Source organism: Zalophus californianus, chromosome 14 (genome assembly GCF_009762305.2).
Source record: "Zalophus californianus isolate mZalCal1 chromosome 14, mZalCal1.pri.v2, whole genome shotgun sequence".
Classification (NCBI taxonomy): domain Eukaryota; kingdom Metazoa; phylum Chordata; class Mammalia; order Carnivora; family Otariidae; genus Zalophus; species Zalophus californianus.
Window position 1 is genome coordinate 30,747,252 of NC_045608.1, and position 17,669 is coordinate 30,764,920.

The following is a 17,669-nucleotide window of genomic DNA, read 5'->3' on the forward strand; positions in this document are numbered from 1 at the left end:
ATCACAAGGAAGAGAAACTACATTTACAGTACTATACTGCATTTATTGAAGAGGAAAAAAAAAACCTATGTATAAGTGGACCAGTGCAGTTCAAACCCATGTTGTTCAAGGGCCAGCTGTACATTCTGTTTTCATAAGGCAAGAGATTCATATCTTTTAAAATATATTTTATTAAATAATCTACTTGGAGAATAATTACAAAAGCTTTAAACAGTAATTCCAAGTAGTAAAAGGCAATTTCTTTTTTTTTTTTAAAAAAGACCCAACAGTCCATTATTATGTTTTGCTGCTTTATACACAGGAATGATTTATTTTACAAACTAGTTGGTTGCAACATTAGCCTGTAAAATGTAAAACATTTCTTAATGTCTCAAAGGCAAAGTATACTTTATGATAATCCTTTCACATCAACCAGAATGACAAACCATAAGAAAATTAACATCGTAACAGTTCAAAATAAAACTTAATAGAATAGGCACTTTGAAATTGAAATCAGCTACTGTAACTCACAGTTCGTGTTACTTGTACTTATCTCATTTCATCAAAGGTTATCAACCAGTGAGGCAAATGTTCCTTTGATGCAGAAGCACAAACACATTTAGGTTCCAAACACTGTGTTCTGGTTGTAATACATGCAAGACAGACCCTAAATTAGAAAAATCTTCTAAAAGAAAATGAAGAAAAACAAAAAGCAGCCAGGAATGAAAGCATTTACAAGCACTTGAATAAGGCCTTTAAGTGTTAAATCAGTGTTTTAAACCCCTTCATTCTCAGGTAAGGGATTAAGAGGCCGAGAGAGAGATCGTCTGCGAGGGTGAGGATACTGGAGGTTGGCAGTGTCAGCATCGCAAGAGTGCTCTACCAGAGGAGGAGGAGGAGGAGGAAGGAGCTGGGCATAACTGGACCATCTCGATCCAGCCCGTGGGGAATCCAGAGGGGGAAAGAAATACCTGAAACAATGAAGACAGGAACAAAACACCAAAACAAAACAAAAACAACAGAAAAAAAAAAAAAGAAAAAACAGAAGAAAAAGAGAAAAGTAGTAAATACAAAGAGAACCAAAGAGGAGAAAACACATGCTGAAAAAAAAAGCTTTAGTATATTCATGCCAAAACTAACAGAACATAATCACAAAAATCAAGACCCTTACTCAAATCAAACTTGCTTAAGCAAGTATAGAAACTTGAAAGAAAGAAATACAATCTGTTAAACTTAAAATGTTAAAAAAATTATCAGTATGAATGTTACAAAAAAAGACATTTTATAATTTAAAACATTTTCTAATCTTTCAGAAACATATCTGATGCTTTCCTGTATATTTACAAATCTCATAAGCTTTTTCTTTATTTTAAGCAATGCTTCGTTTGAAGTAGCAGCAGGCACACTTTTTTAGTGCATACATGACACTGAGAACCAATCCAAATATACTGTCCTATAGTATGGCCAGCTACTGCAATATACTTCTGAAGAAATATGACCTTTGAAAATACTTAGGTGCTTTTCTGCAAAAACCTTAAATAGTACAAAATTTTGTTAAGTAAAAGAGCTCAAAGAATATGTCCTGTTGTTATTCTTCTGCCATTTTATAACTTACCCGTAATACTTAAGCATTTTAGCAAAGACTTACAGCTTTATCATTAAGGTCAAAGTTCTAGAGAATATGAACTAAATGAGGCAGCCAACTAAATTAAATTCCTGAGACTTGGAATGTAGAGGTTAATGTGCATGCACAATTTTAGCAAATTTTTAACTGCTCCTCTTATAGTAGGTTTCCAAATTTTGAAGAAAAACTTAAGCCATCGAATCATACCATAAAAAAAATATACAAGCACATATTAGAAACGTTAAGCTCTTTAGTGAATATGAATTGAAAATTTACAAAGATGTCTTCATTTTACTACCAAATTATAAAATGAAGCAATACCAAATATTTAATTTGGCCACAAACTGTACAAACCACTTTCATTTTACTACTACTTCTCTCACTCCTTTACTAATATGTTTTAAATATTACAAAGAAATGACAGAGTTGCACTAAATAATATGTGTAAACCAATTCTACAAAAGGTAAACAAATTAGCACTCAAAACAATCTTTATGAAAAATATTTATTCAACTTTCAAATTAAAATTATAAAAATTCATCATTTTAGCTTACTGTTTAGAAAACAAAAGAAATAAGCCTATGTTCTCCAAATGGAATAAAGTGATATTTTCCCTCCTCCCAACTACTTATAAGGATAGTAACAATCCTTTTAATTTTAAAACCCATGTTAATTTCAGGAACATTTCAAAAAATTGTTTTGGTGACAATGTCTCAACAAAAAGCCTCTCCATTTATATTTCAAAAGCTTCAAATAGTGTCAATAAACTGGCTAGTACAAAAAAAAAATACACTGGATTTTTAAAGGCCTTTTGGATTGCGTTTAGTAGTAAGCAGGCTGCTGGTGTATCTTGGGAGAGGTCAAACGGCGCTGGGGAAGGGGAAAAGGAGCTCGCTCTCCATTCCTGTGTGCATGCAACAAGCAGCAAAACAGCAAAGTTACTCCAGTTAGCTGGTACTCAGCTGTGCTTTCTGTTAAAGGACATAATACAAATGGAGAAGGGAAAATGCATCACAGATCTAACACACATGGTTATTGGCACAATAAGAATACAGATCAAAACTTCAAAGCTCTTTACAATATATGCAGTACAAGACAGCAACCAAAAGCCAGATTTTTTTTTTAATTAACAGTAGTAGCCTCTGTTTCATGAAATCGTCTTTATAATCTGGTATCTTCTGTGGTAACCTGAAATTGTTTTCATGCAAATACTTAAACCTCAAAATTAAACAGCAGGACCTTTTTTTATATAAAAATATAACAATATAAAAATAGTTGAAATTTTAAACAGAATTCTGTTATTTAAGATGACAACAGGATAACCACTGGACAATTTGTTAAGGCTGTGCTTTGAAGTTTCCTGAATTGCATTCCAAATTATTCACAAAGGCATATTAAGTTTATCTCACAAATTCACATATTTGAAATTTGAATATAAAAACAAAAGGATGACTCTTGAGATCACATCAAACATTGTTTATTAAGATAAACAAGAATCTAAAATATGTTAAAAATTCTAAAAATCAAGAAATCAGAATTTACCATTTCCTCTTACAATCTCCATTAAAGTTTTAAAACACACACAAAAAAACCACATCTAATTCAGTCTCTTCTACAAAGCCTTAGTTAATGCAGTTTATTTAAAATTTCAGCTTGACCTGAATCAAAGGCTGCACTACTACCACTAACATACTTATGCTCATCTAGGACGAAAATCCTCAGCATTATCCCAGATTTCCTCTTCATCTCACTTTAGAAGCAAAGTAAAATCTTAAAGTTAGAAATATTTCTGACAGACCACTATATTTCAAAATATAATTTAGTTTAAGGGCTTAACAATCTACCTATAAATATGACCATGTAAGCTAAATACAGTGCTAACAAAGTGAATTTTTTCTACTATATTTAAGTATGAATTTCTTCATTCAATCTTAAAACCCATGAAATCACACACCTTTAGTATGGCTACCAGAATGATTTAAAAAGGAGGTAATTTCTAGTTTTCCCACAAAACAGCCTACCTGCCAGAAGAAGATCCGTTTAATGAATTTTGAAGATTTGGGATATTTGAACCTAGGGAAGGATTTGAGTTTCCCTGCTGAGAATTCCCATTGACAGGGCTCCCATTACCTTTCAAAATACCAGTACACTTCCAATTGTCCATATAATTAGCTGAAAAGAAAATGGTCAAATACATTAACATGACTAATAGCTATGCTCAAGGGCACAAATTTGTGGTCAAGTCCTTTAGTACAATTAAAAAAAACAAGACAACTACATTTCTCTCAAGATATAGGTTACATATTTAAAACAAAAGACATATATCTCAATTTTAACAATTTTGTAAAGTTTTACAAGAATTAATTTAAAAAACATAAATTACCATTCCCTTTTCTTACAAGATAATTATTAACAAAGACGATTCTCTAATTTACCACATTAACATTAGTATCAAAATAAATTCTTTGTCTTCATGATAATGAATTTCAGGTACACGTATATGTAGGGCAATGGAGCTGTCTTCTCAGTTATGCAAGTATAGGTCGTGTGGTACCTAACGTCCTCAGAGGTGGATGCAAGTAATAAGCCTTTGGGGTTTGAGAGGCCTACCCAACATGGCCTAATTCTTTGAACGCCAAATAGATCACTGGAGACACTGGTCCCAGGAAACTCAAGTTAGGGAGCCTGCTGGGGTGGAACTGGGTGGTCCTGACTAAAGCCCAGGCGCATGAAAAGGAAGCAAAGCCCTTGATATCAAATGACACTGAGGAAATTGAGGTCTGGGCTGGTTCTACCACAGCTAAAATTGACCACAGAAGACTCAGCCAAACTGCATTTTGAGAAACAGTAACTGCTCAGGGTACACGAACTAAGTTGTAAGTCTGGATCCCAACTATGGGATGCCACCAACCAGAGTGGTACAAGGACCAAGGACACCTCCGCCCAGTGGATAAACGTCCATGGAAAAATGCAGACCATGCTGCAGGAACCACAGTCAGCATCAAGTTACTAGACTGAATTCTCAGCCAGCATGACACTTACAAGAAACTTCCAGAATCAGTGGCCATAAGATTCAACTTCTGAGAGTTGCAGAGAGGAAGTAGGGAAGATACTGGATTTTCTCCTATTAAGGGCTGGTTGGCTAAAGCAATTATTTAATATGAGATGTCTGTGGTCCTATCCTGAGTTTGTAGAGCAGTCACACAAGTTACACATATAGCAAACGGGATCTTTTGGAGATACGGCATATTCTGTTACAATTACTTTTAGTTTTAAAAATTGCTTTGCTCCACATGGAAACAATTCAATCAGTCATAACCGCCATGAACTAGATAAACTGATGGAGGTTCAAAATAACACAAATTAATGTTAAGACATTAATATAAAAGTAACTGTAGAAAGATAATTTTCTCCAAAATATTTCTGAATTTACATTTCTAAGTGAAATTTCTGACATAGCAACACAGAGCAACAACTCCTTCATTAAAATCTTACCTTTCCACAATCTTACACAGCCATCATCTCCTGAAGATGCTAGCACTGTTCCTGTTATATTCCAACTCACTCGCCAGACCTGGGAATTATGATTATCAAACTGAGCCACTATATGGATTTCAAATTTTGTGGGCCCACCAGAAGAAGTAAGTTCTTTCCTATTAATAAAAAAAATCTTCCTGAGAAATGCTGATTAAAGATTTTTACACACAGAGTTCTAATTTAAAAAATACAAATGGTCTCACATACCATATTATTTTATAAAAATGTGCATATCCATAACCACCACCTTCCTTCCCACGCCCCCCCACCTTAACTCATTGAGAGCTGGGCCATGTCAAATTCATTTGACTCCCCAGCACCTGGAATGATCCTACCACATAAAAATTATTCAGTGATTATTTCATGGAAGAAAGGAACAACAGGGGCACCTGGGTGGCTCAGTCAGTTAAGCGTCCAACTCTAGTCACGATCTCAGGGTTGTAAGATCGAGCCCTGTGTCTACTCTGAGCTGGGTATGGAGCCTGCTTAAGATTCTCTCTCTCCCTCTCCCTCTCCTCCTCTGCCCCCCGACCCAGTCTCTCTCTAAAAAAAAAAAAAAAGAAAAGAAAAGAAAAGAAAAACAAAAGAGGACTGTATTCCCCCAAACAAGATTGAGAAATTAAATACATAAATTAATTTTAAAAGGGAAGAATAGAAGGGGGAAAGGAAGGAAAAAAGGAAAAGAACTGAAACTCACAATTCCAAAATTAAAGCTTGAATAGGTTATTCACAAGAATGTCTCAGTGCTAATTTAACTGTCCCTAAGTAAACTGCCACCTCTCGTTTGTTCAAACATTTATAGAGTACCAATTATATTCAGAGGATCCAATTCATCCTATCAGCCTAAAGAAAATGCCATTAAGAAAACATGTCTCCTGTCTTTATTCAATTCCCCAACCCCAAAACTCATAAATTTATAGATAAAATGTTCAATGAAGAATCCGTTCTTCAGATCACAGTTGCCTCATCATTCTTCACCACAAATGAAAATAATCATGCGTTTAGAGCATTTTTAAATTAGTAAGTGCTTCAAAAACTCACCTCACAGGCTTTAATGTAAAAATCCTCACATCTTTGGTTGCTATAGCTAGAATATGGAAAGATCTTCCCAAGTTTGGAGCAAAGGCAATGTCATGTACAGGATCTGTGACTGTCATGAGGGTTTCAGCTTTTGCGTATTTCCTAATGAAAAAACAATTTAGATTAAAAATTTCAGAAATGAAAATTTTAAAAAATCCATATTGTTGAGGTACCTCAATTTTTTTCATATTGCTCACAATGAAGCAGTGTTTACCTCTGCAAGGCCTAACCCCCCAAAACTGAATGTAACCTAATTTAGAAAAAGGATCTTTGCATATATAATTAAGGATCTCAGGATAAAATCATCCTGGATCATTCTCATAAAAGACAGAAAAGGAGAAACAGAGAAGAAGGTATGTGAAGACAGAGGGAAAGACTGGAATTACGCAGTCACATGCCAAGGACCTCCCAAAGCCACCAGAAGCCTGAAGACTAGGAAGGATTGTGGAAGAAGCATGGCCCTGACCACACCTTGATTTCAGACTTCTAGCCTCCGAACTGTGAGAATAAATTTCTATTTTAAGCCATTAGTTTGTAGTAATTTGTTATAGCAACCCTAGTAAACTAATAAAGCCCCCAGTTTCTTTCTTTAATTTTGTAAGTTTAGCTTAGAACAGTTTAACAAAAACTTTAATTAGAATGAGATCTTGATTTATTAGCCATTAATATCTAATTTCAAGAAAAGAGTAATTGAATTTCCTAAGTACTTGAGTATAAATTGAAAAATGAAGCTGATAACAGCAGGAATGGAATTTTTTTTAGTGGGGATAAAGGAAGCTATACCAAAATCTATTTCATCCCTACAATTTTATTTCTCTATCTGCAAATAAAGAAGAAAACAATGAACGAGACAACAGATAAGAGTTTTCTATTATGTTTTTCTATGTCATCAATTGAATATCAGGGACAGAAGTGAAGCACATAACCCTGTATGTAAAAGAGGGAGTTAGAGAGAGGTACCTACCTTGCCCTCCTCTGAAATAGTGGTATTCCCAACATTCCATGCTTGGCCTTCTTTTCACCCTAACGTTTTTCTCAAATGTCTCCAAGCAAGGACATGCCTCAGTGTTCTCTCCTTGACCTCTTCTCACCCTATATGATCACCCTAAGTAATCTAATCCACAGCCTTGCTGCTTCTACTGTGTGGTGCTGACTTCTGTGATTGATCTTAGACAAGTCATTTTACTTTGTTGATCTGTTTCTTCATTTGTAAAATGGTGCCAATATAAAAGCTACCTACCCTATTCATAAGGTGATTTTTAGAATCTGAATTTCATAAAATATGTGAAAATGCCTTATAACCTATATAAAGGCAGGCACTTGTATCACTATGAAGACCGGTCTTTTTCGTATTTTCATTCACCAACAGAAATAAAAATATCCAGGGGGCCTGGGTGGCTCAGTTGGTTAAGCAACTGCCTTCGGATCAGGTCATGATCCTGGAGTCCTGGGATCGAGTCCCACATCAGGCTCCCTGCTCAGCACGGAGTCTGCTTCTCCCTCTGACTCCCCCTCTCGTGCTTTCTATCTCATTCTGTCTCTCAAATAAATATATAAAATCTTTAAATATATATATATAAAAATATCCAATACTGGTTAATTTGACAAATGTCTCCTGTGTTCTAAAGGGTGTTATACTTACAGAAGATCAATTAGGTATTCATCATTGGATTCTACATAGTCCACTATCACATATCCTCTATGTAACATGTTCAATCTATGTAAGAAACTTCAAACAACTCTTACTTCAAAGAACCAGACCAAAAAAATCCAAAAATGGCTGAACTTAAAAGGTCTGATAACTTCCTAAGTCAATTCCACACACATTCACACACACAGACACCATTACCTACCCAATGCCACTTTCTGGTCAGATGTAGAAAATACCAGGCACTTGCTATTTGACTCCCTTGCAGCTAAAGCATGGTAAGTGACCCAATTCTGGCCAGTGGGACCCAATGAAAAAACCTGCTAAGATGCTTCCAGAAAATTTTCTCTCTCCCTAATATAAAGAGACATGAAAGCAAATGCCTTTCTTTGTATCTGCATGTGAAAACCTAGAAATGCTCTTGTGATCTAAGAGGGAGCTGTCACCAACTAAGTATGACAGCAAAAAAAAAAAAAAAGGAAAATACCAAGGCCTTAGATGTCATCACTGTACCAAGTGAGCCGCTTAACTAACCCCAGAACTGCTCTGCCGTCAGGTTCCTTGTTATAGGAGATAATGCAGGGAATCCAGCTCCTAATCTAGATTTATTCTGCTAGCTAAGAGACTCATTTGGATTATCTTTATCACTGAATTCTCTTAAGTTTTAGGTACTTTCTACCTGCCCTGTATTTTCTTCCAGAACTAACTGCAAGTTCTTTATCCCTTTACTCAAATATTATTTATGAAGTACTTTTCATTCTCCTGTTTTAGAAATGGTCCACCTTTTAAACTTTAGATATATGCCTCCAAACTCATTCTGTTCAGCTAAAGTTGAAAAAAATTACTTTAACAATATTAACTCTTTGTGAAGCCTCTTTAAAATATGCTATTAGGGGCACCTGGGTGGCTCAGTCCATTAAGCGTCCAACTCTTGGTTTTGGTTTAGGTAACGATCTCAGTGTCATGGGATCAAGCCCTGCATCAGCAGAGTCTGCTTGAGATTCTCTTCCTCTGCCCCTCCCCTGCTCATGCATGTGCACGCTGTCTCTCGAATAAATAAATCTTTTTAAAAAATGTTTGTAGGGCACCCGGGTGGCTTAGTCGGTTAAGTGTCTGCCTTCGGCTCAGGTCATGATCCCAGGGTCCTAGGATCGCGTCCCACATTGGGCTCCCTGCTCCATTGCTCCATGGGAGCCTGCTTCTCCCTCTGCCTCTCATAAATAAATAAACAAAATCTTAAAAAGAAAGTTTAGGGATGCCTGGGTAGCTCAGTTGGTTAAGCAGTTGCCTTCAGCTCAGGTCATGATCCCAGAGTCCTGGGATTGAGTCCTGCATTGGGCTCCCCACTCTGCAGGGAGCCTGCTTCTCCCTCTGCCTACCACTCCTCCTGCTTGTGCTCTCTCTGACAAATAAAAAAAATAAAATCTTAAAAAAAAGTTTATAAAAAAACAGTGCTATTAATGTTGTAGATAGTTTTAATAGCTTAAAAGGTTACAAAAACCTCAAAAAGTTCTAGAGGAAGGTTCCTATAATCTAGAACTATGCTGGCAAATATTGCAGCCACTGGCCACAAGTGCCTAAAATTTAAATTTAAATTTATAAAAATGAACAAATGCAGTCCAGCTGTAGTAGCACATTTTGAGCTTCCATAGCTGCATGTGGCTGGTGGCCACTACATTAGCTGGCACAGGCACAGGGCATTTCCAACAGCACAGCAAGTTCTACTAGACAGCACTGCGTACAGAGATTCTCTGAAGAAATCAAGAATCTGGGAAGTTAGAGGGCTGGTTTAAGAACCCCTCAAAAACATTCTGAATTGCAGAGCCCAAAGGAATTAAAATACAGTGGTCCCCCCTTAGCCAGTCTTACTTCCCACGGTTTGTTACCCACGATCAAACTGCCATCCAGAAGATGATCCTCCTGATGTATTGTCAGAAGGTCAGCAGTAGCCTAACACTATGTCACATGCCTCCATCACTTCCCTCACTCCATCTCATCACGTAGGCATTTTACCATCTCACATCATCACAGGAAGAAGGGTGAGTACAACACAATATAAGATATTTTGAGAAAGTTCATATAACTTTTATTTAAAGTGTATTAGTGCAATTCTTCTGTTATTTCTAGCTACTATTGTTAATCTCATACTCTGCCTAACTTAAAACTTTATCATAGGTATGCATGTTTAGAAAAAAATATAGTATATACAGTTTGATACTATTTTAGGTTTCAGGCAGCCACTGGGGTCTTGGAACATATCTCCTACAAATAAGGGAGACGACTATAGTTCTTCTCTTCTGCTTCTGGCCCTGCCCAATATCTGACTCCTAGACCCAAGATTGTTGTCTAGCACATGTGAAGCCTACCTGATCAATTGATGGCTGCTCTTTTCTCCTATAAGACTCTGAGTACACCACTTTACAGCTCTCAGAGGTGTTGCAGGTATCTCAACATGACCCAACATAAATTTTCCATCATGTGCTTCTACACTCTACCCAAATCTGTCTTCTTTCCAGATGTCCTTATTTCAAGAAATTACATTCCATCCATTGAACTATTAAGCCAGAACCTTGAAAATCATCTCAATAGCTTCTCTCCCATTCTTCACCTTCTACATTCAGTCATCAGATCCTATTGATACCATTTCTTAAATTATTCTCCAATTGACCACTTCTCTCCATCCCCATTGCCACTACTCTATCCCAAAGCCACTATAATCTCCCACCTGGACTGCTGCCTTCGAAAATCTTTCCATACCTATGGAAGAGTTGAACTACCATCCAAGCCTATCATTCCCCAACTTAAAAATCTTTCAATGGCTTCACATTACCCATAAAATAAAATCTAAACATGGAACACTAGGTCTTACAGATCTAAGCTTTATTTCTCACCACACTTCTCTTTGCCTATTATATTTCAACTACAATAAAAACACATTGGTTCTCTCTTGTTCACTTACCTTATCATATGTAGTTTTCTCCATTTGGAACGTTTTGCCCTCTTTGGCTAACCTTTACTCATCCTCTAAGTCTTGTCTGGAGTGAAAATTCCTGGCCCTCTCCACCCAAGTATAGTAAACCCTTAACATCCTGATTCTCCCAGTTTATAAAATTCATCACCACTTTTTACTATTTTTGTTTGTTTTTCCAGCGAGATGGTATATACTAGAAAATCAGTCACCTTCTCCTCTACACAATTTAATTTTATATTATCAGAGCCTCACACAGAACTTGGCATAGCATAGGAAATTAGTAAATGTGTAATGAATCATGCATAATTCAATGAATCAATAAAGGAATAACATTTTTAAAAATTAAATGCTATTTGGAACAATAATTAAAACCAAAGCAGTACTAACCTGGTATTTTCATTATATTCGAAAATCTGAACCTTGGCCATTGCATTTGGACTACTGTCATCACTTCCTACAGCTATCATGGGGGAATGAGCACGAGAGCTAGAAATGAAAAGTAAAAACTATTTTACGTAACTATCAAGTTAATAAACATCTAATTCAGAGAATTAGAAAAACCTGGCATCAAGTAGCTCTACAACCCACAAATAAGCATGCCTAGATCCCTGCCATACATCTGAAACAGCCACACCTTGGGAGGGTATGTCCTTGAGAATGCTCAACATGGGGACAAATGATACCAACCTTTTGCTAATAGACAGTAGTTCTCGAGGCACCTGGTAACTCAGTTGTTTAAGCAACCGACTCATGATTTTGGCCCAGGTCATGAGATGGAGCCCCCATGCTGGGCTCTGCACTCATCAGAGTCTGCTTGAGATTCTCTCTCTCCTTCTCCCTGTCCCTCCCCCTGCTCGTGCACAATCTCTTGCACACTCTCTCTAAAATAAATAAAAAATCTTTAAAAAAAAAAAAAGTAGCTCTTTTCCCAAAAGGTTTCAAGCATTCAGATTTTAAAAAAAAACAAACAGCCAAGAGGTCTTAGAATTTTTCTTCCTGAAAAATTTGGTCATTAACTATGAAATAAAAAGTAATCCTACAGTGACCAATTCATGGCAAAGGGATTTTAAGTACGGGGCTCCTGGGTGGCTCAGTCGTTAAGCATCTGCCTTCAGTTCAGGTCATGATCCCAGGGTCCTGGGATCAAGCCCTGCATCAGGCCCCCTGCCCAGCAGGAAGCCCTGTTTCTCCCTCTCCCACTCCCCCTGCTTGTATTCCCTCTCTTGCTTGTCTCTCTGTCAAATAAATAAATAAAATCTTAAAAAAAAAAAAAGGATTTTAAGTGTTTTGTACAAAAAGAAGAAACCCTGATAGAAAGAAGAAAAGTAGAAAAAGATCATCCCTCAAGAAGGTATGCTCCCCACACATCATTCTCTTTTCTAGATTCATTTGTGGTCAACTTCATTTTTAAAAAGGCAAAGATAAATTATTAGAGAACGAACTCTATTGAAGTGAACTCTAGGTTAAATTATTATTTTTATTTCTATGCCTAATTATTTCAATATTGATTTCCTTTGCCTCCCTCATCCAGATTAAGTAATACCCCTATGAATATGACCCCTTGTATAACCCCTATGAACATGACCCCTTGTCATCTGCCAACCTCATAAAGCTGAAAACAGAATGTAGTAATTTAAAAAAAAAAGGTTTAGTTCTTTATTACTAAAGCTTTACTAGCACTCTACAACTGGCAGAGAGAGGGACAAGAGGAAACAAAAATTAAGGTGCTCCATCCCCAAAATCAAGTCCTCCTGCAATTTACGGGTACCCCAGCCTGCCAGTTCCCTTGGTTTATACTCCCTACAAGGAAATTCTGCCAACACACTCCACCTACTCAGTTGAAACTCAGCCAAGCCCTAGGTAAGACAGTGAACTACTAAGAAAACAGAGCACCTAACAGGAAAAAAATACCAATACCGGTTACCAGCCATAAACACTACTCTCTTATTTATAACCACAAAAAGATAGCAAAGACTAACACACAAGGAAACCAAGATGCATGATGAGAATAAAGACCAAGGTATACAAATGTGTCTCTGAGAAAGCAGATACAGCCAATCCTCATCATTTGCAGGTTCTTTATTTATAAACTGGCCTGCTTACTTAAAGTTGTTTGTAACCCCCAAAATCCAGTACTTGGGGCTTTCACAGTCACTCATGAACATGCCTGGAGCAGCTCTACAAAAAATGAGTCATCTGACCCACAGGTTCCATGCTGAGGTCAAACAAGGTGAGGTTCTGCCTTCTTATTTGAGCTCTCACACTGATAACAAGTGTTGCACTCTATTTACCACCCTGCTTTTTGCATTTTTGTGCTTTGTGTTAGTGATTTCACTGTTTAAAATGGTCCCCAGGGGCGCCTGGGTGGCTCAGCTGGTTAAGCGACTGCCTTCAGCTCAGGTCATGATCCCGGAGTCCCGGGATCGAGCCCCGCATCAGGCTTCCCGCTCCACGGGAAGCCTGCTTCTCCCTCTCCCACTCCCCCTGCTTGTGTTCCCTCTCTCGCTGTGTCTCTCTCTGTCAAATAAATAAATAAAATCTTAAAAAAAAAAAATGGTCCCCAAATGTGGTACTGAAGTGCAGTCTAGTGTTTCTAAGTTTAGCAAGAAGGCTATGATGTGCCTTACGGAGAAAATACTGTTATTAGATAAGCTTTGTTCAGGCAGGAGTTTTAACACTGTTGGCGGAGTTCAATGTTAATGAATCAGCAACATATACTAAATAAGGTATCTTTAAACACAAACACTCATAAAACAAGGTTAAGTATTTATCAGTTGACAAAAATGTGATCAAAGGCTCGTGGGAAACCAATCCCTTATCTCCCCAAGGAGTGAAATACACGGTTGTCCCCTTGCCAGTTAAGAGCAACGTAACAAAATATTAGAAAATAGGTGAATGGGAAGTAGAAGCAAAATAAGCTAATTTCCTTTTTTAAAAAAAAGAGGTGAGTTCCTATCTAATCTAAAAAATGGATATATCATTTGAAATTATGATAATTACCAATAAAACTAAAAAACCATCATCAACATTCCCACAAATAAGATATCTCTATCTGGCTGGCTCAGACGGTAAAGCATGGGACTCTTGACCTCAGGGTTGTAAGTTCGACCTCCACGTTGGGTTTGGAGATTCCTTAAAATCTTAAAAAAAAAAAAAAAGATATCTATCTAGTCATACCTTGAGAAATGGAAAGCTTTGTAAATGTGCTAAATTCATCTTTTGTATAGTGAGTATAGGTACTGTTTAAAGCTAACATAGCAAGAACCAGAGGCATAAGTAAACCATTTATAAATATAATAGTAACTGGGGTGCCTGGCTGGCTCCGTTGGGAGAGCATGCGAATCTTGATTTTGGAGCTGTGGGTTCAAGCCCCATGCTGGGTGTAGAGATTACTTAAAAGTAAAATCCTTAAAAAAATAAAAATACAATAGCAACTAGCAGAATTAAAATCTAAAATCAGAACTATTAAAAGCATTTTTAGCTCTTTAGTAGGGGAACTTTCTACCTTTCATTTTGTACTCTTCTAGATGTGAAATTTTTCCTTTTTTTTCTTTTCTAAGATTGTATTTATTTGAGAGAAAAAGCAAGAACATGGTGGGGGAGGGTGACCCACCCAGGTGCCCCTGAAATTTTTTCTCTACCAAATGATTCATTATTCTTTTAATTTTAAAAAATAATTTAATAGAAAGCAATTATGAGGGGCACCTTGGTGGCTCAGGTCGTGATTCCAAGGTCCTGGGACTGATCCCGTCAGGCTCCCTGCTCAGCAGGGAGTCTGTTTCTTCCTCCTTCTCTGCCCCTCCCGCCTGCTCGTACTCTCTCTAATAAATAAAATCCTTTTAAAAAAGAAAAAAGCAACTATGATATAGTCAGAGTCACACTATACAGCAGTTAAAAAAATAAGGTAAGACTAGATAGTATTATACTAATACACTGGAAAATACCCACAATGTATTTGTAAATGAAAAAGGCAAATTTCAAGTAAGGAGAATATATGTCTATACGTACCTGTGTGTTCTGCATCTACCTTTACATGATAGTATACGTGTGTGTTGGCATATATTTGTGTATTTAAAAACATATTAAATATTTGTTTGTATATACATGGAAAAAGCCCAGAAGCTGCACACCCAAATATTTACAATGGCTGGCTTCTTCCATGGAATAAAAATAGGGGACAAGAGACATGACAGGTGACGGCAGATTAAGGAGAACTTTTATTCTACGTAACATATTTTTAAAAATAATAAACATGGCTAAGAAAAATGTTTTAAGGAAATTAAACCATCAAATGCTTAGCTTAAAAATTACTAATCTGGGGGCGCCTGGGTGGCTCAGTCATTAAGCGTCCACCTTCAGCTCAGGTCATGATCCCAGGGTCCAGGGATCGAGCCCCGCTCCCCGCTCAGCAGGAAGCCTGCTTCTCCCTCTCCCACTCCCCGTTTGTGTTCCCTCTCTCACTGTCTCTCTGTCAAATAAATAAATAAAATTTTTTTAAAAAAGTACTAATTTGTTTTACTAGGATATTATCAGGTTTTCTGTGTAAGCTTACCTTGAAGGGTTCCAAGAAATACAACTACAGCTTAGCTTACATGAAATCTCATGCTGCAGAGACCACTGGCTGAGATTCATAACATCTGGCGCCTCATATATTCTTACTATACCATCTGCCGAACAGGTTGCTAACATAAGACCCATGTGCTTAGGAGCAAATTTCACATCAGTAACGGATGTTCTGCTATCCACTAGAGTTGTCCTCTTAACCTGAAAAAAAAAATTATTTTTATACAAAAAGAAAAGGATGGTGGAGTGGAAAGAACATCAGCTCTAAAATCACACTACCATTTTACTAAGTATATTACCTTGAATAGGTTATTTTAAAACCACCTGGGTCTGTATTTCCTCCACAGCAAAATACCACATACAGTTGGCAGTCCGTAATACATCAGTGACCTGTAATTAATTATTCCCTTTAAGGTAGAAAAAAGTTCGCCTTAGAAAGTCTAACTTTATTAAGAGTAAGGACTCTCCCTTAAGCAGACCAGTCACTAAACTAGAAAGTGTTCAAATTTTAATACAGGTAGTTCTGTCTCGCAAAATATGCTGCGAGTAGTAAATTAAATGAATTAAGATTCTTAACAGTACAATGGAAAGCATGTAACTTCTCCAAACATAAATGCCAGTTAGCCCTACTTGGCTCACTACCATCTACTTGAAGAGAAGGCGTTTACTAAAGACCAAGAGAATGGTACAAAGCTGGTACTGTGATAATTACAGAATGCCACCAGAGCACGTTCAAGCTACTTTCTGGCATCTAGATTTCTGACTGAAAATATCAACAAAATTTAGAAATCAGCACTTTACTGTCCATAGTTACTAAAATACATCTTAAGGAGTCTCAATATTAGAAGAATATCACATAAACTCCAAGGATTGCATTCTTGCAAACATTTGTCTATAAACACCACTGAATAATCAAAACCAATAAAATTGCTGAAATAGTAAATGTATTAATGGCAGCTGATTTAACTAAATGCAAATATGCAGATATCCCCTGCTTTTCAAAGGTTTGTTATGCCACTTTGCTTTTACAAAGACCTTTAGTACCTTTCTCACTAATCTGAAGAGGATTTTTGCTTTTACGACAAGAGAAAATAGCATTCATCATTTGTTTTGCAAGTCATTACAGAAGCAGCAACCACGCTTATATATGAATGGCACCACCCAGCTCCTTCCCTGGGACCTACACAGCATCTCAGCATCAAGCCTCAATAGTCTTGAACTGTGTCTGCAAGTATCTGTGCTTTATCTTGATTTATGTTGTGCAAACATTAGCGAAATGTGTCCGAAGGCATCAGAAAAGCCTAAAAGAGGTTATTTTTCGGTTCAGGAACACTCAAAAATTCTTCCATGTCAGTTAGTGGTAACGGATTCTCTACTTTATGCCATTTCAGCTTACGAAAGTTTTCCTAAGAATGCTCTATGTTCATATAGTGGGGGAAACCTTTATCTCTAAGTTCAAATAAAAATCCTTTCTCTGCCACTACTCCTCAACCCAACCTACAGTATACTAATTGACCCAACTCTGACTGTTAGAAAACTCCCTCCAATTATATACATTTCCCTTCTCTTTTCCCCTCAAGCAGTTATTTGCCTTAGGGAGGCCCTAGGGAAAAAATGAGACCAACCCCTCCCAACATTAAAAAAAAATTTTAAGGGCATGTGGCTGGCGACTCTATTTCTCAGGGTTGTGAGTTAGAGCCCCACATCGGGTGTAGAGATTACTTCAATCAATCTTAAAAAAAATTGTAAAACTGTGAATAGCGTGCAAGCTACAACTGTAGAATAATTAAAAGAATATGATAATGGCATTAAGGAGAGACACATAGGCCAATGGAACAAAATACAGTCCAGAAATAAACTCTCTCTCTATATCTGGTCAATTGATTTTCAATGAGGATGCCAAGACCATTCAAAGGAAAGGGTGTGGTGTCTCTCCCAACCAGGTGGGGGCCCCCAAATGTGGGGCAACCCAACTGGGTAGAAGCCTGAAAAACAGGCAGTAAAAGGATTCATCAGAGGCAGAACAAAGGAGGTAGATATTTATTGAATACATGGCAAGGGAATGGCAGGCAGGACAGCATAGAGACTGTCTGTTAGGAGGCACTGGGTGGAGGCTGTATTTAAAGGAGGAAGATGAGGAGGTATGGGGACTTCTGGAATTCTCCCTTTTTTGGTAACTGTGCCAGGTTGTAAGTAGCCCATTGGTTAGTTAGGGCCTATGGATATTTTGAGGTGGGTGGCCTTTATGGGCCTGTTTGTATTCACCT

General features: G+C 37.2%; 1 protein-coding gene across 15 annotated transcripts in view; it reads right to left on the reverse strand.

Moving 5' to 3' along the window:
• The window catches only part of LOC113912299 (nucleoporin SEH1), a 175,844-nt gene that overhangs the window by 147,620 nt on the left and 10,555 nt on the right, over window positions 1-17,669 (reverse strand). For 12 of the 15 annotated variants that reach the window (XR_003516796.2, XR_003516797.1, XR_003516798.1 and 9 more), the window contains exons 4-8: window positions 15,392-15,603; window positions 11,227-11,325; window positions 6,182-6,322; window positions 5,099-5,256; window positions 3,625-3,775 (exon numbers count right to left, since the gene is read on the reverse strand). Coding sequence is in view for 11 of the 15 variants with exons in the window: in XM_027575271.2 (XP_027431072.2) it covers window positions 3,625-3,775; window positions 5,099-5,256; window positions 6,182-6,322; window positions 11,227-11,325; window positions 15,392-15,603 (761 nt within the window). In the remaining 4 variants the exon portion in view is untranslated. Of the gene's footprint in view, window positions 1-281; window positions 951-2,094; window positions 2,575-3,624; window positions 3,776-5,098; window positions 5,257-6,181; window positions 6,323-11,226; window positions 11,326-15,391; window positions 15,604-17,669 lie in introns of those variants that run through there. The other 3 variants (XM_027575280.1, XM_027575281.1, XM_027575272.2) reach the window with 3 other exon arrangements.